Source organism: Xiphophorus hellerii, chromosome 5 (assembly GCF_003331165.1).
Source record: "Xiphophorus hellerii strain 12219 chromosome 5, Xiphophorus_hellerii-4.1, whole genome shotgun sequence".
Lineage (NCBI taxonomy): Eukaryota > Metazoa > Chordata > Actinopteri > Cyprinodontiformes > Poeciliidae > Xiphophorus > Xiphophorus hellerii.
Genome location: NC_045676.1, coordinates 27,545,340 through 27,568,942, shown reverse-complemented (window position 1 = coordinate 27,568,942; position 23,603 = coordinate 27,545,340). Strand labels below are relative to the sequence as shown.

The 23,603-nt window shown below is 39.1% G+C and overlaps 2 protein-coding genes across 2 annotated transcripts in view; one reads left to right on the top strand and one right to left on the bottom strand.

The window, feature by feature from the left end:
* ncf4 (neutrophil cytosolic factor 4) overlaps positions 1-20,414 on the bottom strand; it is a 32,976-nt gene extending 12,562 nt beyond the window's left edge. The window contains exons 1-6 of the mRNA XM_032562579.1: positions 19,862-20,414; positions 19,448-19,532; positions 18,443-18,602; positions 12,422-12,492; positions 9,886-10,013; positions 5,713-5,764 (exon numbers count right to left, since the gene is read on the bottom strand). Of these exons, the coding sequence (XP_032418470.1) occupies positions 5,713-5,764; positions 9,886-10,013; positions 12,422-12,492; positions 18,443-18,602; positions 19,448-19,532; positions 19,862-19,893 (528 nt within the window). The 5' untranslated portion in view covers positions 19,894-20,414. The remainder of the gene's footprint in view (positions 1-5,712; positions 5,765-9,885; positions 10,014-12,421; positions 12,493-18,442; positions 18,603-19,447; positions 19,533-19,861) is intronic.
* LOC116719843 (parvalbumin-7-like) overlaps positions 1-23,603 on the top strand; it is a 37,636-nt gene that overhangs the window by 4,218 nt on the left and 9,815 nt on the right. The gene's annotated exons all lie outside the window — the stretch shown is intronic.

The window sequence follows — 23,603 nt, the reverse complement described above, 5'->3', positions numbered from 1 at the left end:
AAGTACTTTGTAAGATTTTCTATTTTTGCAGTGATGTGATAACTTCTGGTATTTGATAAACAATATAAATGAAAATTCAGGCAATCCGAACTGCTCCAAACCAGGAACGGTTCAATCTGATGTCAGACATTGAGATAAGAGGTTATGTTTCTTTCCATACATCCAGCTGTGAAACATGCACATATGTAGAGTGGCGTGAATGCACAAGCTTTGAAAATGAATAGCTAACTCCAAAAAGAGAGATTGCATCAGAAATTGGGTCTGACATGTCGACAATTTAAGAAACATTTCTTCAGAATACTCCACATGTTCTCTTGTGCGTCTCATTCACTGGCCACACAGGGGAGGACGTGTGTGTGTGTGTGTATTGGTGTGTGTGTGGATGTGTGTCGAGAGAAAATGAGCCACATACTGGTGGCAGATTAATGAAGCTGGGGAAAGAGGGAGCAGCTTGGATTAACAATCCGCTGAGATTACACTCACCCAGAGGACAACACACACACGAACCGACACGCACACTTGTTCTCGCCGCAGGAATCCAGGGCCGCTATTTTTAATAAATGGCTCTTCACACTGTTTTATTACAGTGTGGACCTTCAGGTTGCAGTAATTTGCAGATGATGTGAAAATGTGTTTGAGGCCACCATTTCCAACTTAAACACCAAATACGCTGTGACAAAGCAATTTACCGTCTCCATATGCCTTCTGTCGCTCTATGACCTTATCATCCATCCTGCTATCCTTTTAAGATTGTTCTTCTGTTGTCTCTGTTGTTGTCTCCATCCATAGCAATTGATGGTCTTACAGAAAATTAATTTATATAATAAAACTAAAGAGAAACAAGAAAGAGTAATTGTAAAAAGGTGAAAACAATGCAAGAACATTTTCCTTTAAAGTGTAGATTTTCACTGGGAGTCGGGTTTGGAGTCACAGTTGAATAATCAGTTGAGGCAAAAATGTTCAGTTTTATTTACGTCCAAAGACATAAAACTCAAATTACGCAGCTAATTTTTACTATTTGTCATTAGTTTCGATGCAAGTGATCGATTAATGAGTTAATCTAAAGTTAATTGATCTTATCCATCGACCAATGATTAATTGGTAAGCGGCCATTTCCTTCAAAACTTTTGTTTTCTCTTGTATCAAGAGGGCCGGCTGTCTTTCCTTAACGTCAAGGGCAACATTTTTCATAATATGTTAAATAAGAAAACACACATCAATTTTTCAACTGTATTTAACGCTGACTAAATTAACAGAAAATTTTGATTCTCTCGCGCTATTAAACTTAGATGCATTTATAAAATATAGGAAAATGGGAACATCTTAGGTTGCTAAACATAAAAATAATTCCCCATTAAAATACAGCTATTCATACAGAACTACTGGCTGCACTTTTGTATGAAGTACAGACAGAACTCTAGAAGGTTTGGTTAAAACTTCCCTCTATGAAGTCTGTTAATTCACGAAAGCCCTCAAAACAAACCTTGCTATTTGTTATTATGTTTTTTATTTTCCATAATGGCACAATTTTTCTGTCAAGTTCTCGCCTTCGTGGCACAAAAGCAATTTTTGAATCAGGAGTTGATGCTGCTCTGTCATGTAACTCGGCTGAACGAACGCTATTAAGGTTATAACTTAACAAACTTAGCTGAGCTGGTCGAGTTTTTATATTTCAAAACATTATTTAAGTGCATTTTCCATCCCTCACCAGACTCTCTTTAGACCGTTTCTCTTTCCCGTTCTTCTATGTCACCGCCATCTTGAATCCTGTATCAGCTGGCTCCGCAGCTTATGGACGACCAGCGGCGCCCCCTGCTGGATGGCGGCCAAACTACAACACTAAAAGAAGGCCTAAGCGGATGTTATCAGTTAATCAATTTGAACTAATTGTAATCAAATAAACCATTAACCAACAAGTAACCGTAAGTTGATTACCTGTTTGCATCCCTAGCTTAAAGATTTTACACAGAGTCCCTCTGAAGTTGAGTACCCTCCTCAGTTATTTATTATTTATCTTGGAAAACAATCTCCATGTTTTTGAGGCTGATTATTATTATTTATCTTAAAGGTAGTTCTACATATTTGTACATACATATTAAACCACCTCTTTTCCAATTAATATTCATTAGAAAATCTGCAAAAAAAATCTGCAATGCCATATTTACTAGCATGCGCTGCATCAAGGTGTTTATTTATCCCGTTCCTGGCAGCAATTTAAAATGTGTTTTCCTCTCGAATTCTGCTTTTCTGTTCACTTGTGCTCATTTTCCTCACTGGACAAACCGTGCCTCTGGCTTATCCGCACGAAACTCCCACCAACCGAGAGCAGCTTGTCTCATTGACCTCGTTTAAAGCTCATAGTAGCACAGCTAACAACAATTACTCATCACGCTGTTTGGGGCAAAGCCTGGAATAAATCCTTGCGGAGTGGGAAGTGTTGCAGAGAAGACGGCAGTGCTCTGCAGTGACAAATGCCCGTCGTGTTCTCCTGTTATCCATAAGGCTCAGACCAGCCATTGATCATTGCTCGGATAGAGCTTAACAGCTTTTTTCCAGCAGCACTGGGAACACACACACACACACAACATAGCCCCCCCAAAAAATGCACAGAGGACCACTCACTTTTCCAGAGAGAAAAAAAGACAGAGCTAAAATAAATGTTGAGTAGGCTGGCAGCTTCATGAGTGGAGTACATCAGTGCTTTACTTCTGTGTGGGAGAGAGGGTAAGAAGACAGAGAGGAGGCAGTGAAATGAAGTTTGCCGATTAAAGACTATTTCAGTGTGCAGTAAAGAAAATGTATTGTGTGTGTGTGTGTGTGTGCTTATTAGAGTCCCACGGTTTTTGGTGCAGCACAAGGTCAGGAAAGCTAAATGCTTTAGCGAGGGGATGAAGCACGGATAGTTCAAGAGCTTCACTTCACCTGCAGACAATCACTCAGCATGCAGGCTACTAGCCTAGCAGACCGAGCCACTTGCACAAGAGGGAAAATGTATACCGAGAGCACACTGACAGCGCTAAAGTAAGGGGAAGACAAAATGCGCAAAGTTTGTCTCTTCCAGTTTTAAACATATGTTTATAGTCGTGACTGAGGGACAGTGAACCTCTGAGTGGTTTTCTACGGTGGCCCTGAAGTTCAAACCACTAAACACAATTACAAATTAAGAAAACACAACAACAAAACGGTAGAGCTACTGTAGGTCCCAGTGGGAAACCTCAGACCTCTCTGACTGAACGACACCACTTTTGGCTTCAGATACAGACGTTATTATGGTCGTTGAAATCATGAATGTTAGCAACGTGCTGATGCTAACGTAGCCACTGCTGTCCAACAGTAGTTTGAATGAGGGCATGTTTTGAGGATGATTGAATAAGTCTCTTCACCCAAATCATGATTTCTACACTTCAGTTCATCCATTCATGCAGAAAGTTACTAGATAGCTAACCAGATAGCTAGCTTTTTAAGTAGATATCTCATTAGCTAGATAGCTAGGTGGCTAGATAGGTAGGTAGATTAACAAGCATCATCATTATGTCCTCTAGCCTACAGATTGTCTGCAGCATGTTTACCTTACATTTGCTGCAATAGCTTCCCAACCAAACTTATTCAGCTCCAAGGTGAATGACTGCTGCATTAAAACATTTTTAGCAAAGAACAGAACAATAATGACAGAATGCGACGAGGAGGCAGCAGAGAGGATTAAAGCTAGAAGGTTACAGAGTTGTGAAGAGAAAACTTGTGTGAGGGGCAAACAGAAGGACAAACCCAGGAGGAGTTTGATGTGTCATGGAGAGCTTTGAAGGGAGAATGATGAAGACGTAATGCAAGGAGAGAGCCTCCTATGAAAGGAGGAATGGATACACAAATTAAATTAAAACAGGAAGTGAAGCGAGACAGGAACTTTTGATGAGGTCAACAAGGTCACAGTGAAGTGGATGAAGAGAGTTGCACTGGAACACTTCAAAATCATAATGCCTGTTTGACACAGGAGTCTAAAGGTTTCCACCTGTCTTTTCTGCCTGTTATTTTGAGATAGTTAGTGTTAAATCTACTGCAGAGCTTTTGGAATATATCACATGTATATGTTATGCTTTAAAAGAACCAAAATGATTAGCAATAACAGTTAAACAGGCTTTTCCTAAAGTGATCAAATATTTTCTTGAGACAGTGTCTCATTGAATTCACTTATTTTTAGTTCAGTCTGTTGGCGTGTGCAACCATTTTCACTGCAAATGCATCGGATATTAACCATATTTATGTTTACACACGGATGACAGTTCAGCAAACCAGACTGACTTTTAAAAACTTTGTTCCTACCAAACTTTCATAAGAATGCAGACATTGTTTCTGCCTCTTGTCTTGCAATCGTGAAAGAAACAGAGTTCAACAGGCCTGTAAATTTGTCTTTCACACAAGCAGGATTATTATTATTATTATTATTATTATTATTATTATTATTATTATTATTATTATATTTCCCCATGATCAGGGAGATATTGGCTCCTAGTGGAGTGGCTCTTCAAACCTAAACTATGATCGGATGGCAAATTATTCTGAGGAATTCTGAGAAAACAAGTCGTCCAACTTAGAAAGAATTGAGTTAATTTATTACAAATAGTCAAACTGAGTTCATCCAGGTAAAAATATTTAGTTTGTTAAGTTTTCGTGTCGAACCAACGTAAATAAATTAAGGTTGACAAACTTAATTTGATTACATGTAACAAATTAACTCAATTGTTTTAAGTGGGACCTCATTTTCTCTTTTTTCCCCCGGTATAAGTAAAGCGGCATCGTATTAAAGGGTGTCAATATTATTGTATGGTTAGTTCTTATGGCTAAATCATATAAATTTTCTTCTTTTTTTTCCACATAAAATAAGATTAAGAGTAAAATGACCTATTGATTAAAATTTTTACTAAAATAAAATGTTGCTTTAACAAAATGTCAGATAAACCCATCCTGGATTGTCTCTTTGAACATAATATGAAATAATAAAAGAAAAGCATTAACAATGCTATTTTGCTAATCTAGACTGCCTTCTGCTCTGTTCCTATTTGTTCTGCCGTGATTTACTTTATAGTTTAGAACATTACTATAATCTTTACTTCCAAGATGTTTGGATAAAAAACAGCCAGTTTTCATTAGAACAACCTGAAAACACAGAAATCTACTAGATCCTCCAGTAAACATCTTCTTGTTTTACCCAGAAGTCACTCTAGATCAGCTATTTCTACAGCGTCCAGCTTTACAAGCAAATTCAAACCATATTTACACTCTGTAGGTTTCACTTAGGCTTTGGAAACTTTATTCCCGCCACCCCCCCTTGTTATTTAATTCCTTTCACTTTTTTCATCTTCAGATTGTGTAGGATTTTATGTGCCGTTTCAAACTTCGATGTATTTCATTTTAATTTGCGAGAATTGTTGGATAGAATTAGCCTAGTCGACTTTTAAACTTCTTTTCCTACATGCCTCTTAAAACTTTTGTAGTGGCTCAGGGTTTAACTCAGGTAGTGTTAGGACTCTGCTGATGTGTGTGTGTGTATCATGAGCTGCACTGAAGCCAACAGGTTGCTGCTAACAGGATAACGCAGCATGTTTCTGAGTGAGTTAGTGCATTCTGCGTGGTTGCTTTAACTACGAGGTTGCAGCTCTGTGGGAGGTGATGGTAGCCAAAGCAGCAAAGAAAAGAAAGAAATGCGGCTGCATGTACCTCTGCCCTGGGGGAGGAGAAGAGGTCCATCTTTGGTGCTTTTACTGTTTTCCTAGAACACACAGAGAAACGTAGAAAGAGTCACGCAACTGAACGTCGTCTGCAGAAGACAAGAGGTGAAAAACACGCAAACTGATAGAACAAGCTTTTCCCAAAATAATCCACAGCTCAAAGTGAGAGGACGACTTAATGTGTGTATTTTCGGTCGGGACACCAGAGCGGATTAGACGTTTATGCTATTGGTTTGCCTGAAATCTGTCCTGAGAAATTAGATGTGCTGTCATGAGATTTATTTATTTTATTTTCCAAAAAGGCAGATGCATTATAAGGATTTTTTTTATATATATATATGAAATGTTTGGATGTCTTACATCCAAATTTGGCACCAAAATTTCCTCATCATAAAAAATATTAATTTAACATCAAATACATTTTTAACTAATCACTTATGTATTAACAGTTTACTACAAGCATAAATGTAATCTGAAGTTTTTATTCTTTCTTGTCCTTTATATATATACAGTGTATATAAAAAAATGCAAATAGTGTACAGAAATTTCATAATTAACAAGGTAGATGCAGAATAAAAAATTTTCTTAACATCTAAATGATTTTAAGAAAATCAAAACTCATAATGTTAATACTTCAATAATTGAATCAAAAATCCTCCCAAAAACTGGTTTGCCTTTATTATACCTGAGACTAACAAAATGATCTTTCTTGTTGAAAAACAACATTTGTAGAAATCACAGTGACTTCATGCTCCAACAAAAACCCTCCGCGATACGATCAAAAAGAAAATAAATGCATCAGGTTGTCAAAAGAAAAAATGCACAGCGGTTTAAAAATAAACGTCCTATTTACCTCAAGGACTGTCTCTGCTCTAAAGAGTTGATGGGAACACCGAACGTGAGAAGTGGTTTCAAACAAAGTAACAGTCTCAGAGTAAGACACTCAAAAGAGGAAACATCGGTTTCTTGAACGTTTCCAAAAACAAAAAAAGCTAGATTTTCCTTTGAACTGCCTGAAGGTAGGCACAGGACAGGGGAACAAGTCAAACCTTTGCATAATTTCCTGTTGAGAGAGTCTCCACTTATATCTGACTGGACCACAAGAAAATGAGCCAATGAGAGGCTCTGAAAACTGTTAGGTAAGAGGAAGGAGATTTTTGTGTAACTTTGCTTGCGTTGTTTCTCTGCTTCTTGGCTCAACGCAGCCAGAAACTGAGAGGAAAACGAGGAGATGTTGCCTTGCAGGCCCGTTCATACAATTGAACATTCACATTTTGGTCAAATTACAATTTTAATGTATTTTATTAGGATGTTATGAGATAGATCAACACAAACTGTTGTATACCTGTGAAGTGGAAAGATATAGAGACATGGTTCTCAGTATGTTTACCCCCCCAAAAAGGATTTTGTGATACACTTTATCCAATCTGACTTAGCTTGAGCAATTCTGCAATAAAAATAATAATAATAATAATAATAATAATAATAATAATAATAATAATAATAATAATAATAATAATAATTAACCTGATAAAACAGGTGGAGATTGTTGTTCAGATAAAGGCTATTCTACAAAGTATTTATTAGAAGGATAAAAAATAAAAGGCAAACCACATTTTAAGACTACATGTGGGTAAAAAAGGGAACTATTCATCCTTTTCCTTCCACTTTACATTTCGACACAACTTCACGTCAGTCTATCAAATAAAACCTTACTAAAATCTTTTGTTTGTGAAAGAGAAATTTAAGGGGTTGAAATCAACAATGGTTTATTAGTGTTTAACACAATCTGCCTTTTTTTTAGTCCTCTCATGTTATCTTCAATGCCAGGATGCTTTAATTTCTAGGTCATTAACGTCTATGAGACAGAAATCAGCAATGTAACCGAGACCCGGATCTGAAAACCTGGAACTGTCTTATATTTAGAGAGGAAGTTCATGGCTAGAAAGGTCACTGTTGCCACATTGCATGCGCTGGGAATTATTGTTGAACTCCTGGCTGTGGGAAAGCACCCACACCTCCAGGTTGTGCATTGGCTGGTTGACCAAAAGAAACCAGAATCCTGAGTACAAAACATTCTCATGATGATAGTATTGATTGTGGTGTGATAATCTATTTAGGACTATTGAGTGGATTAGTGTTAAGGTTCATTTTATAATAAAAGAGAGATTTTCAAATTTGTGAAAATCCAGAAACATTGAAACATTTTTAGAGGTCCTTGATACCGAATGTTAGCCCCAGGCTCTGGATTTGGAAAACACACAGAGAACAGAAGTTTTCTTCAGAAATCTGAAGAAAACTTCAGATTTCTTTTTCCTTGTTAGAAAAACTAACAAAGAGAAAAAAAAGACTTTGGAACTAGAACTGAACTAAATATGACAAACCAATGTAAACAACAGACCAAAGACAGGAAGAAGGAACTTTAACCACAACACAATGAATCCAAATCAATCAACAAAATAAGGTAACAAAAGGATAGTCAATCAAAAACTACAAAGACACTAAAACCCACTACCAATGAGTGAAACGTCTTTGGACCCTAAACAAGAGCACAAATATATAAATATATAAAATTTAATGTAAACAAAACAATGAATGTAGTGTAAAAAAACCCGTCTCTAATTTACGGTAAAATACCGGCAGCAGAATTTTAACGTAGAAATACGGTTTTGGTCATGGATTTTGGATCTGATGGATTTTACCATATTTTTTTAACCCTCTATGGCATGACTTTTTATTTTTTGGGGGAAAAAATATTTTCCTGCATTCTTTGGGAGCTTGGTGGTCCCTAATTACATGTCAATCATAAAATCGGACTCTGACACCTCCTGGAACCAGATTTGGGTTTGTTGCCTCAGGGTAACATTGGTCTAGAACACCAAGATTTTCTACACTGATTATGAGAAATGAAATACAAATCAAACAAAAACTATATTCATAAAAAAACTTTTTTTTGGACAAAAATATGTCAAGAATCATGCCCCCCAAAAAATAAAATAAAGGAGCAATGTGAGGTACAGATATGTGGTTTGTTGCCTGAGGGCAACGCCATGCCATAGAGGGTTAAAACATATTTATATGGTCTAAAAACCATAGCTGCCAGGATCTTACCATAAATTAGAGGCTTTTTTTTTTTTTTTACAGCGTCAATCGTTCCACTAAGATATATGATTAATGAGACTATTTAAGGCATGGCAGAGAAGTTTCACTTCCACTGAACTGACTGGAGTCAACATCATTCCAACATCCCTGTGACTCCGACATCAGACGTTTGGCTAATAGCTGATGACATCCAGCCACATTTACACCATTTGTCGTGAACTCGTACTGAAAACCGACACTTCCCACAGCCTCTTCAACTCTGAAAGGCGTTTTAGTATTTCATAATTCCTTCGGAAATGATCACAAGAGCTTCCTCATAGTTTGAATATTTGCACGGGTTGTTCCTTTGTTACACAACGGAAAGTTGATGAGATTCCTGGAGAACTCTTAAAAATGCAGGACGCATTAAAATAGTTATGGTATCCTCATTTGTCAGAAATAAACACAAACATATTTTGATTCAATTGATGTTTGTCAAGATAGTGACATAAGTGGTCAAAGGTTTAAAACTTGGCTGCTTTTTCAAACATTGTAAATCTAAATCCTGACCATCTTTCAGGTGGTCAACGTGTTTTGTAATGTACTTAACTCTGACCTACATATCTTTAAAGCAAAAACAGGTTGCTAAACCCAAGGGCTGAAGTGGTGTTGCGTCTACAAATACTTAGCAGAAGATACTTTTTCAAAAATTGGCAGTAGGAAATTGTGGCAAAGACAAACTTTGTTGTCAAGTCTTAGCTGAATTTGCTCGCAAATACTAAGGGTGAAACATTTGATCAGATTTAAAATAATATCTCAGCTCCAGCAAACCAACTGACAAATAACTGTGACCGTTTCTGACTCATATGATCTGGTTAAAAATAATAAGATAAACAGACTAATGTCATCAGCGTAGAGACTGTAACCTAGTTCCCCGATTCCCAACCAGAATCCAGGCGCTGGTGTGTTGACTGTATTGTCAGGCTGCTTTAAACACTGTTAAAGGTTCAATGCCCTTTGTTTTAGGCAATACTGTAACTCTGCTTCAGTAGTGCTTTTATTTTGAAAGTGCCGGGCTTACACTTTGCGGGTGGGTGGACGAAGACGCCTCAGGGCCCGAGGCGCGTGCTGGCTGTCCTGTTCCGTCTGGTAGAAGAACATCCTGAGAGTATCATCAAGTAGCAGCCATGTTGGAAGACCAAGCAGCCTCTGAGGAGAGAGAAATGAGGATGAGTTGGGGGCGGAGGGAAGTGCTGGAAGGACGCAGTGCCTCCCTATCCTCAATGATATGACAAGGATAAAGAGTAAAGATGAGGGAACAGATGCATGAACAATGTCACAAACAAGAATCATATTAGCGGCTTTTTTGGCACGCAAAATGGAATTAAGAAAGAACGAATCTGCACACGTCTACTGTAGAATAAAGAGTACAGGGAGGGGGGTTTTCACAAAAGTGAAAAAATCCCCAATATTTTTTTTCTTTTGCCATGTAAAATAATTCTTATATTATCTCTATATTAATAACATTTTTCTGTTGAGCCGTTTTTGTTATGTTTGTGTTTTAAAGGGGCAGTGTTATGTGTTTTCCAGGCACAAAGTGCCATTTTATAGCACAAGCAATTAACTATGTCAACTTCAGTTGTTAGGAAATTGCTATATATATTGTATATCAAATGTGACTTAAAAGAAATTTTACTTTGCAACTTAACACTTGAAATTGGGCCTCTGTCTCTTTAAGAAACTCCTGCTCTTTCTGAAGCTCCACCTTCAGGAGGTCATCACAACATGGCTCCTCTATTAACCCTTTAGCATCATTTTTACCAGCGTTGCTCTGAGAAGTAGCTCGTTTAATGAACCCAGCAGATGCGCCGTTCCACCAGGTGTTTGCTAATTGCTGCTGGCTAGTCTGAAGGAGCTGAGTAGGGTCATTGCGGGGCAGTGGCGCTGTGTGAGGCGGAAGTGAACTGGCAACCCACCGGTTCCAGGACAAGCTCCTACCACTGTTGCCACCTTCACCCCATGCTCCACTCCGTGGTGGTGGACTGCTCTCTCAGGGTCAAGGGTCAGTTTTATTCATCAGGTCAAGTCTCTTGGTGTTCTGTTCATGAGTGACGGTAGGATGGAGTGGGAGATGGATAGACTGACAGGTTTGTAATGTGGGTGCTTCCCTGGTATGTACCCTAAATTACCGGTTTAGCTTCATTCTAATCCTTGACACGGACACAAGCAGCAGACTTAAATGGCTGGACTCAACCTTAGAGAGTTCAGTCATTTGGAGACAACTCTAAGTGCAACAGCCGTTGCTCTGCAGCTGAGGTAGGTAAGGGGTGCTTCCTTCCTAGGCAACTTTCTTTAGAGGTTTTCCACCATCTCGCACTTGGAGGATATCCCAAGGCAGAACCCAGTGGAGGGAGTATTTATCCCTTCTAGTCTTTAAATGCCTTTAAGATTCCCCAGTGAGAGTTGTAGAGTGTCACTGTGAAGAAGCATATCTGGGTTCCTTTACTGTTCTTGTTAACTTTGCATGCCAACTTTGACTAGGCAAAAAGGCAGCAGATGGCTGGATGTACGAATTTGTAGTGAATCCAGGTGTCTTGATGAAGGGAAACTGGAAACAGTACAACACTGAACCGTGCTACACCATCTTATGCTTTGGTTGTTTGCCATAAAAGTTAACTGAAGAATAACTATGCTCTTAAACTTTTAAGGAAAGAAAAACATATTTTTAAAACTCCTGTGGTCTTAGCGTGACAATAAAGAGGAGCACAGCAAGTGTCACAGTTGGACAGCGGGGAAGCGGAGGGCTTGTCCAGTCAGACCATCAGTTCCCAAAACTACACGACAACAAACAAAAACCTTGTAAAAGCGCACACAGGGTCAGTATGACGCTGTTGGACCACCCACTGAGTAAAAAACTCATTGGGTCCAAATGATGGTCTCTTTAGACCACCCTAAAGTAGTCAAGGACAGGATTGTCACGACAAGAGCATTGGGTTTGCTCATTTCAGCAATGGGTTCAGTAAAACTCACATGGTTCGGAACACCTGACCCATCTTCTGTCAATTAACGTCTGGTGATGCCAGCAAATATTTGAAAGGCTTAACGACAACTGCAAAGACGGGAAAGGGCAAGGACAAGTGGAGCAGTGGAGTGGATAAAAACAGAGGAGATGACCAGAATTACAAGTGCAAGGCAAGCAAAGGCGATAAGAGTGTGAGAAGTGAGAGCAACGTAGGTTGTAGTAGAACAAGAGTAAAGGAGAAAAGAGAAGAAAGTGAGTGGGAGAAACAGAACCTGATCGTGTTTTTAGCAATGGAGCAGCAGCGAAACATGTCAAAAGTCCCACAACTAAAGTCAGTCAGACGTGATGTGGGCACAGGGCAGAGCAAAGAGAAGAGAGCAGAAACGCCTACATGTTGAGCTCCATCTCCAAACCACTGCTGAAATATCTGAGTCGGTGCTTATCCACCTACAGCATCGTTCTGCCCACTAAGATGTAGGTTTCTGCATCGCACGGCGCAGAAGACTGCGAGCGCGCCAGCAATTCCTGCTCCTTTGAACTAAATGTAAAAAAAAAAAAAGAAAAGGCGCTTAACATGAAAATCAAATGTGATTACCTTCATGTACGTGTTGAGTTCAGGTATTCGGCTTTCTGCAATCTCCTTTTTGTTGCCGAGGTAGATTTTTCCTGCGGTCAAAGTTAAAGGTTCACAAAGACATGAGAGGAATTAAAAGGATTTTTCCTATATGGGAGCAGAAATTGTTGCACTTCAGGTGTTTTTCTTTATGTTCAAGATTTCACATGACTCTCAATTTACCCCACGTATCAGCTGATGCACTAAGGCCGCATAAACTGTGGATTATTGTCAACATGTTACTGTAAAGATAGTGAGCAGAGGTTATTTTACGGCAGCTTAAAAAAAGTATTTGCCCCCTTACAGAGTGGCAATGATTTATTTTGATGTGTCTTGTCTTGACGTACCATACAGGAGTGCTGGTTGGTTTCATATGCGTAGTTTTGCTCTATAAGAGCAATATATTAAGATGGTATCCTAATTAATTGGTTGATTTTACTAAATCAATCCAGACTGCATCTGGTATCAAAGTAGAGCGATTCCACTAACGGAGTAGGAACCTGCAGCTAGTTTTTAGTTTTTATTGTTCTGCTGCGTGACCCGAGTTCTCCTGAGCTAAAGGAGAACTCAAACTGATGGGTGAACATTATTCTGGAAGAGGCTTGTTTTTTTTTTTTGGTAAAATTTATGATTCCAACAAATAGAGCAAATAATTCATGCCCTAAAGTCCAAGTCAGGATTTTATCACATCAGGGTGAGATCATCAAACTACCAACACAATGTTTGACTTTTTGAGTTTGACAAAGCTAAATCGTTTCTTGCAGCACAGTGTTGCTTTTTCTTATATTTTCCCTACTTCTTGCTGTTGAACAGGAGCCATTTTTATGACTTCATTTATTTCAGAAGTCCATCCATCCATCCATCCATCCATCCATCCATCCATCCATCCATCCATCCATCCATTCATTTTCTAACACCTTGTCTCTACTGGGGCTGTGAGGGGTGCTGGTGCCTATCTACAGCGAACGAGAGGCGAGGTCACCCTGGACAGGTCGGCAGTAGGTCACAGGGCAACACAGAGACAGACAGGACAAACAATCACGCACACACACACACACACACCCCCACACACACTCACCTAGAGAGAATTTAGAGAGACCAATTAACCTGACAGTCATGTCAAAGGTTAGGGTGGTAAATACACGTCGTGTGGCTAGAGACATTGTATTGTTGGTTTGGGTAGTTTTGTATTTATTTATTTATTATTTTACCATTAATATATGGAATTGCTATTTTAAAAACTGCTTTTTGTAATTACTGAGGTCATATTCATCCAATATTACATTTCCATCACGATCTGAGACTCGTAAGTGAAACAAAAAAGCAAACAGAAGAAATCTGAAGGGAGACGAATACTTGTTTTCACCACCCAGGGGCAGTTTTAGCGATTTGAAAAGTGTCGTTTTACAGAAATAATATTGTTTTTAAAGTCAAACGGTGATCAGACCAATGAAAGTATTAGCATGCCAACACGCTCCGAGCAAAAATTCTAAATTGTATTTATTTGTTCGATCCGAGCCCCATCCTACGAGGTTTACACTTTAATAGGCTGGCGTGCAAATATTGAACCGTAATAATGGTCAAAACATCCATCAGGTTGACTTTTTTTTCTCTGGATCAAACATCTAACAGAGATGTGTTTTACTCAACCTAAGAACATGACATTCAACTACTCCAGTGGTTTGTTTTCAGATTCGTCTGAGATTGGCTGTGATTCTAAATTGTTCCCCAGATATTCATCCACGTAGCGATGCTGTTTAATTCAATCCTCAGCCAGCCATCATCCAACCCCGTGGTTTTTGGACGTGTTGTAATGTCGGTCATCCTCTTTCCTCACCAACTGGGAAGTGGGGAAAGAGGAAACAAACAAACGCAAATTCTGACATCAACGTCTTTATGCGCTCCCCCACCTTTAATTAGAGAAGCCTGAACCGACGAGAGAGTCTGTATTGTTTTTCTTTTAGCCCGTCTTCCCATCAGCCCGTTCTCCCCACTGTCGTCCTTATTCCCTTTCCATCCTGATGAGATCTGGCAGTCCAATTAAACCAGCAGACTCCATAGTGGCAGCTGCTATATCTGAGTTTTTGGGAAAGTAGAACTTTCTTAATATAGTGAAACACATCATAGCCTTAAGGTTTTTTTTTTTTTTTTTAAATCGGTTACATTGTTCCCAATAAAGACGTTTTGACTACGGACTTTCAAAGAAGAAACTGGGTTAAAGAAAGATCTACATTTCAGCGTACGTCTTGTGGATGTTTTACGGGTCGCGTCCCAATGGGAGGAGAACCGGGGGCGGATCCAGAACCTGATGGAGGGAGTAGGTATCGCTTCTGACCCAGAAACACATCGGGTCAAAGCAGGAGGTACTGCGAGCGATGCTGGGATTTCTTGTAATGCGAACATTTATGCGAAAATCAGACCACTTTGTCCAGAAAACACGATGTCAAGTTGTGTAAGTGAACTGCGTTTTTTTTTTTTTAAATGAAGCCTTAAACCAAGACGAATGCCACGTATATGTTTGATGTTCACTGCATGTCAACGACGTGGGTTTATGTAGCCCATACACACACCGACCTCCACCCTCAAGATCAATGCCACCAGCTTGGAGGCGCTGGCTTCTTATTGGTTCAAATAGTGGCTTCCAGGCACAATCAATGTAGACGCTGATGACAAACCTCAGAAAGACGGACTTCTGGAAAAACAACGAGCTGAACAAAGGCAAAGAAAAGACGAAGGCAACGTAACGACAACACACCGTTTCTAATGGTGGCTCCTAAACTTTGGAAATCTTTGCCTTTGAAAATCAGAGTGGTGCATTTTCACTTCACCTAAATCTCTTTTAAAGGTTTTTGGTTCCCGATTGCACATCCACACCTCAACACACTAACCGGACTAAACAGGCAAATGAACAGGATTAAAGTGGACTAAACAGGCCCAGTGTGAACGGACCCTAAAGTCTCCATATATTCTTTTGAATATCACGTACATCCAGTCATTTTTAAGGTGGCTGTTATCAAAACCTGGCTGCTTTGATCAATTTTTGTGTTTTGTGAAAAGTTGCTAAAAGTGAGATTTTTTTTTGCTCTCCTAGTATGTATTGGCAGATTAAAATATTTTAAAACAAAAAAATCTTTACTTAGTGGTAAACAATAAAAAGAAACTACAGCAAACAAAATTTACAGGAGAAAGTTTTAGGTTGGAGCAGCAGAGGTGGGGGATGCTTTTCTGCCAAATTTAGCCACAATTTTTTATTTTTTTTGCTATTGTAGCTTCTTTCTACAGCAAACAGTCACCCCCGTTGGTAAAATGTGAGAGCTCCAAGTTTGTCCCGGTTGAAAAACTAAACTTCTAAATCCCAGTTTGGGTTTCAGTTGAGGATTTAAATGGATATATTTGACTTACAAATATTGACAAAAAAGCTTTGAACACAAATAATGGCTTCATCTGCTTTTAAATTTGCGTTCATGATGTTTTGATGATGTGGTCAGGAAGACTTTTACAAAATCTATTTGTCTCTGAACACAGAAAGCGTAATGGACAAACATTTTAATGTAAAGGTTAGAGAGCGGCAGGGCTTTAACAGCGCGGCGGAGCGGCTGAAGTGTTTCCTCTTTGTTCGGCCGGCAGCAGAAAATCTCCGCGGCGACGGCGAAACCAGAAATTAGATTACATGCTGATTACACTTCTTCTTTTCTTCTCCACACAAACAGTAATAAATGTTTTTTTTCCATTAGCCGCCGCTAATGGAATAAAATGTTTTCATTAAATTGTGAGGCATTTTTGCAGGTTTTTTTTTTTTTTTTTCTAAAAACGAACCAATACAGTCAAACAGATTCAATGAATAATGAAGTAGAGCATGGAAAGTGTTCAAACAAATCAAAATAAATTAATCCTGCCGTAAAAAAAAAAAAAGATAAATAATGATGCTACTTGTTAACTTACAAGGTCATTCAGGAGGTGAGTGTGTGTGTTGGGAGTTGTTGGTGTGTGTGTGTGTGTGTGTGTGTGTATGTGTGTTGGGAGTTGTTGGTGTGTGTTCTTGACTCATATTCTGGGAAAATGTGTTTTTTTTAGCGTTTTCTGAGAAATCTGCAGTGGGAGGATCGATGAAAATTTCCCTGGTGTTCTGGACTTTCAGGACAAATTGTCCTCAACACACAGAACTTTATTCTGCATCTTGCCACTCGCAGTAAAACATAATCATATTTATCTGTTCTTGTGTAATATATTCAATCCTTTAGGTTATTCACACTGTTACATTAAAGTGGGCTGAACAGACAGTACATTTCCTGGAAATGAAACTGATGTGCAAGATGAAGTCCTATTGATGGCTATTAAGGGAATGCAACAGTATATTGGCACAGATTTCCTTAATTTTGGGTGATTGGTGATTGGTGATACGTCTAAAACTGATCACAAAGGTCTAAAAATCAGCCACTGTCTCCTTTTGCTCTGCCAGGAGAGAGGACTGACTAGAAACCAGGTCACCTTAGTCATCATGTTAGTCACTTTTCAGACAAAAAAAGAAAAGAAAATCAGCATTGCCAAAAAAATCTGAATGAACAAGGGTGTTTTAAAGATTGGTGATCGGCCAGAAAACTGCAATCGGTGCACCAGTAATGATCCTATCTGAGAAAGTCTGCTTCGTTATGCACACTAAGTGCAAAAATATCCAAAGGAAATATGAATGGCACGTCGGCGCCCATGTTGCACTGCTGGACAAACGTCCCAGAAAGCTAAACAAGTTTAAAAGCCCACAATAAAATGCCGCTTTGTGTGTATTTGCATCAATGACATCACAAGACGCTTTATTACATTATGGTAGATGAGAAATGCTGTTTGGTTGTTTCATAGTTGGTGACTGCATGTTGTTTTTATCATGAAGCTCTATGAAGAACGAGGCTGCTGAGGTGTGATACACAGATAACATTAACATTGTTTAGCTTAGCTTAGCTTAAATTAACTTAACATAGCTTAGCTTAACTTAAATTAACTTAAATTAACTTAGCTTTGCTTAGCTTAACTTAAATTAACTTAGCTTATCTTAACTTAGCTTAACTTAACTTAAATTAACTTAGCTTTGCTTAGCTTAACTTAACTTAACTTAGCTTATCTTAACTTAACTTAAATTAACTTAGCTTTGCTTAGCTTAACTTAAATTAACTTAGCTTATCTTAACTTAGCTTAACTTAACTTAGCTTATCTTAACTTAGCTTAACTTAACTTAGCTTAACTTAAATTAACTTAGCTTATCTTAACTTAGCTTAACTTAACATAGCTTAACTTAATTTAGCTTAAATTAGCTTAGCTTAACTTAACTTACCTTAGCTTAATTTAGCTTAGCTTAGCTTAGCTTAACTTGAAGAACTCTAGGTGATTTTGAGTTGCAGCTGGTTCAAATATAATGTTTGAATATAGATTTTTTTTTTACAACACAATTAGTTTAAATTAATCACTGCATTTTTTCAACATGAAATCTGTCCACTCTAGTCCGAGTTGGTCATATTCAAAAACTGCTTCCAAACGTTTTAATGTTGCTCTTTTGTCTGAAATAAGTGCAGGCTCAAACGTTTTTCTGCATCCACACAGAACACGAGGAAATATCTGATTAAATCAGTCAAATAAGGTGAAAACTCAGAAGAACCTTGTTTAGTTGCCTTATAACCAGACGCCTTGTTTTGAGGAGGGTAGATTTGATCAATTCACAAAATACATCAAATGCTCACCATGAACTGGAGTTCTGTAGCTGATCTGAACTAAAATTCAGGCTAAAGTCTTTTAGCTTAAAAAATTCCAACCATTTTTTGTGTAGATTCTGTCTGGCATGGGAGAAAGAATCATGACTAGAAAAACCCCCTCAGTTTTAGTATGAGTTATATGAAGGATTTCTGATTTGTCTGATTTGACAATAATAAAGACATAATTATAGCCCATGACAGACACGTTTCTGAACAACGTGAGATGTGACACCCTGATGAGTTGTGTGTCTGTCAATCAGCTGACCTGGAAGAGGAGGCAGGACGCAGGCGTTGGCACCGGGCCGGTCCGGGTCGTCAGGGGAGTATTTGCTCTCCAGGGTTTGGTGGAGGCTGAAAAACTCTCTGTAGCGCCGATAGATCAGATACTTACTGCCTCCCTTTGTCTTCACCTCGACCACAAACCTCTAGTTGGGAAACAGAAACAGAAAAGCACGTCACTGCGGCACTAAAAATATTCTACACGTTGCATGCAGAGCTGGCCCCAGAATGAAGGAGGCCCTGGGCAGAATCTATTTGGGGCCCAATAAGTTTTCTCATTCTTCAGTTAGCCCAACTTCTTCTTTTTTTTTTTTTTTACAGTTTACTAGTGATCTAAATTTAAATTACATTTTCTATATTACATAATTTGTTTGAGAATTATACTAATCATAGAAAAGAATAGACTTTATAACACAGATACATTGCAGTATAAGAACACTGTTGGGTATTTTCTACAATTCAAAGGCTTTTTTTAATCACAGAGAATAAAAATAAGATAATGTGGACACACAAAAAACATGCATTTAATAAACACATTAAACATAGTTATTATATAAACAGTTCTATTTTGGTCATAATCAGTCAGGATAATATTTTATTTCTTCCAGCTTCTCAAATTGAAAAATACAATTGAATCAAAATTGGGTTTTGTGATTTTTTGCCCCCCAGCTGTTGACAGTCTTGCATTTAATGCTGCATGAAAATAATATATAATATTATTACTGTTGTTTATGCAAGCTAATTTCAAACTATGACGCTACGTGAAAAATTATTCAAAATACGAGTTGATTCTTTCATTTATGTTTTACTTTATGCAACCGGGTTATTAAAACAAGTTATATTAACTGCTTATTACAGCCAATTACAAGCAATAGTAGAATACAACTTTTGCAAGAGTCAGGGATTTTAAAAGTGGCTGCTAACTTCACGTTTAAACTCCCCGGGTTTGTTTTCGTGAATGACTTGTGATAATGAATCTGTTAAGACTTACAAAGTAATCAATGAAACCTTTTTTCTCCTCGACGTCAGCGATGGTGGCGCTGATGGGGATGTTGTCCGGCAGCTGGTCAAAGTCACTGACAAGATGGAAAGACGTGATCAGTTACAATGTTCAGTTCTCCGCTCTTTTTGTTCTTATTGGAACAAAAATAAAATGGAAAAATACAATTTTTATTTGCATCCGAAAAAGGCTGAATTTGAATTAAAATCTTAATCGTTTCCAGCGCAAAACAACGCAAACATTGCGCAACTGCTAATAGTAATAATAATAATAATAATAATAATAATAATAATAATAATAATAACTGTCATAAACTTTCATTACCTCTTCAGAAATCAGGCGAACGATCAAATGAACTGAACTGTCTGCCTTCACTACCAGTTTTTGCGCACACTCGTCACTCACCTCTCGTCCCGCAGCTGCTGCGGCTGCGACATGTTTTGCGCACAGTTCGGTTCCGGACTCAAGGGGTAAGAAATCTGGGACTCCGGTCAGGAGGAGAAGCGCCTGTCAGAAGAGCTAGAAACGAATCAATCGCTCACACGCCAAACCGCCGAGAGGCTCTTCGGGCATCTGGTGGCTTGAGAGGCGCAACAGTGCGGAAACGGGCAAGAGTCAGGAAGCGAAAGTTCCCCAAAAAAGATTCATGAGCGGATCCGGCCCTGCAGATGTTCCGCCTGGCTGCGAGGGCGGGGAAATGTCACCAAACAGTTTATTTATTAATTTATTACTCTATCAGCTGACAACTTCAACTTAGAGTGGGCCTGTCGTGGTTTTATTTGTATTGATTTTGGATTGTATAGCGAGCGAAAACCCAAATTCAATCTCCCGATACTTTGCATAAGACAAATGAAAGTGCTTCTTAAATTGAGAAATGTAACATTATTGTCTTGCTGTGGCCTAAAATCGTAGGAAGGAGTCCTGAAGTTGAAAGTTTTCCAGCAGTCAGTAACCGATAAGCCACTAAAAACATTTCTTAAGAATCATGGCTGTTTACAGAATTTAATATTTAAAGTTAACTGGAAGGAAAATGTGCAGGAGAAAATTTGTTGAAGAGTTTAGAGGAGATCCACAATTTACGGATCCTCGCTGGAGTGAGTAGCTGCGTATACTGACCATATAAGTGTGTAATTTGACATTTCGAAAATAAACTTGCATAAGAGAAACTCACCAAATTAGTCAAAAAAAGGTTTCTTGATAAAAAAACAAACAAAAAACAGTTTTGGTGCTCGGATGAGATGCTTTTGCTTTGTTTGGTTTTTTTTTGGCCACGAAATCGGCTTATTTTTGCAAAACTAGAGTGAAAGCACTTTCCGCATCACATCCGGATCTTACTACTGGTGAAAACCACAAAGAAGAAGACGACAGGAAGTGGTTGGAGGACCATGGTGACTCAACGTGTGAACAAATGTACGCAAGTGTGATTTTAATTGCGTTTCTTATGTAATACAAAGACCAAAATTACTAAATTGTGTTTTTTCCGACACTAGCGGCGTATCGACAAAGTTTTGCGCACATTTGTAACTATCCACCGGTGTGGGAGCCACCACACAGACGTACTCAGGATACGGGCTGCAACTGCTGCATATCCTGCCACTGCTGAACCTGAGACAGCATCAGGCGGGTCTGTCTTACCTGGATTGAGGACAAAATAAATAAAAAAAAAAAGATTTGACTGTTGTAGATGTTTTGAGATGAGAGTCAATTTAGCATTTTGTCTTGAAATCAAGGTTCCAGAGTCTTGAAGACGAGTGGTTAGGCAAAAAAAGAAAAAGTTCTGGATTGAAGAGACACAACCGGCGCATTTCACCTCAAAACTGTCGTAGTGGGATCAGAGGAGAGCTCTGGATAGAATCGACCAGCATGGAATAGTCGGAATAATTCTTACAAAATATGCTAATATTCCTGCCATCCTGCGCTCTGATAGTGTTTTTATCACTACACATTTCAAACTAACGGTGATAAATCAGAACCAAGCTCTGCCTCAGTTCTGTAGATTGAAAAGCTAAACACAGGAGTCACTTTCGGGAACTTCTCTATCCAACGTCAGTGTTTTCCTTGAAACATGACCTCATATTTCCACTTTTTTCCCCCCTCCTCATCTGAAGGGAAACACACACACACCCACACACACTTCCTGAATCCACTGTTTCAATCTGAATTGATCCAGTGTTGACCTCTGACCTCTTTTTGTCCCCTGTTGACACAAGAAAAAAACAGAAGACAGCCTGTGAGATTTGAGAGTGAGATCTGGTGACAACCGAACGCCCCTGACACTAGATGTCAGCAAAGCTGCTGAAATGACGAAGGTAGACGCGTTCAGTAGGACCAGTGATTTGGCATCTGGTGTGAAACAGTTTCCGATTTTGGTTTCTTCATCTCATTCAGTGACGTCGGCTCTGCTTAAGACCTAAAAATTGAACCGTCAGTCTTTTTTTTTTAAGCTGCAAAAGAGCAGAACTTCATAGCTACCAGCTTGTGTGAGCAGAAAGCAAAAGGAGGCTGCAGCCGCCGTGTTCTGGGCGTGCTAACCGGCTCGCTTCCACTTCTTCTTTCGACCCGACTGAGACTTATTTCCACTCACGTTAAAGTCCTAATATTTGTTTAAGAGGCTGATGTCAGAGTGAAGTGTCCAATCATTTATATCCTTCAAGAAAATAGTGCTTGTGAAAGAAAAAAAAAATTAATAAATGTACAAATTTGCTTGGCTGAAACTGGCTGTGAGTGTCTGACTGTCAGGGGGGAAAAACCCCCAAAAACAACAACAAGTGCACTGAAGTACACCGGTGCATAAAAGTGTGTGCGAGTGTGAATGAAGCGCATGTCGACTCCGTATCTATTTTCACGTTGCCTGAGATGGATGGGCCGAAAGGCTGCTCGCATGTCAGGCCATCGCCAGCCATGAATTGCAGAAACATTTTTTGAGGTTGTATTTATCTTCAAGGTCAGACCAGCTGCTGAAGTCTGTTGTGCGTCTAGGATGTGGTGTGTGTGTGTGTGTGTGTGAGAGAGAGAGAATTTAGGGATTGCGAATGGGCATTGAGGTGTGTGTGTATGTTTTCAAAAAACGTCTGCTGGTGAAATCTAATAAGTAATTAAGTTGACACACACACATATACGGAAATAGAAGAAGCAAGACTGACAGAAAGCCTCAACAAGCGCCTGGGTTGTGTTGGCCCTGTTGACAGCTGGTTTCCATGGGAACGTTAGAAGAGCGGCAGGAAGAGGAAGAGCCGGAGATGAGAACTTCTCTGTTCTCTGATGGACGCTGGGGGGTTAGAGATGACGGCTGAATCAAAACCATTCACAGAATATTTCCAAAACAGTTTGAAATGTTAAACATCAGACAAATGGAGGCCATGTTTAAGTAAAAGTGAAAAACGTCTTTCACAATTTCTAAAAACTCCTTAAACGGGTGATGTGAAATCAACCTTTTTCAGCTTTCCATCACGTCATAAAGTTATTCCCTCATCAAAAACGTACCTGGGGTGTTGCTTTGTTTCTTTCATGCTTGAATCTCCACGGCAACCATTCGGGGGTCGCCTGAACGCTTGCTCCCACTGAGCGCCGGCGTCAGAGCCGCGGTCTCCACGGCGAGGTTTCGCCTCAAAGCGGCGCTCTCCTACGACTTCCCCACTCAGCTCCTTCAGACTAGCCAGCAGCAATTAGCAAACACCATGTGGAGCTGAACATCTGAGCTCACTGTAGGAGCTGCTTCTCAGTGCGGTGCTCCTATGAACGGATGTTAAACGGCTTAACGGAGAAACATTGTAGAGAGCCAGATGTGTAAAACCTTTTTTCCCCTTGAGGTTAAAGTTCATACAAATCCAAAAAAAAAATTACATTTGTGAATTACTTCAGGCTGCATGCACTCTGTTAACTGGATCTCATAATGCCAGGCAGAAGGACGAGAGGCTGCATTTTAAATAAATAAATCTGATCACCAGCTGACACGCTCCAATGTACTCATGAAGACTTGCTGTCATAAACACCAGATTTTAATACACCATGTGTAAAATTAAAATTTGGTGTCTCGTTATTTAGCGAGCTGCTTCACTGGCGCAACTCCTAAAAACTTGCATGCCTTAAAAAACATTATCTCCCATATGCTCACCCACACAAATACAGTCACTTCAGGACTTAATAT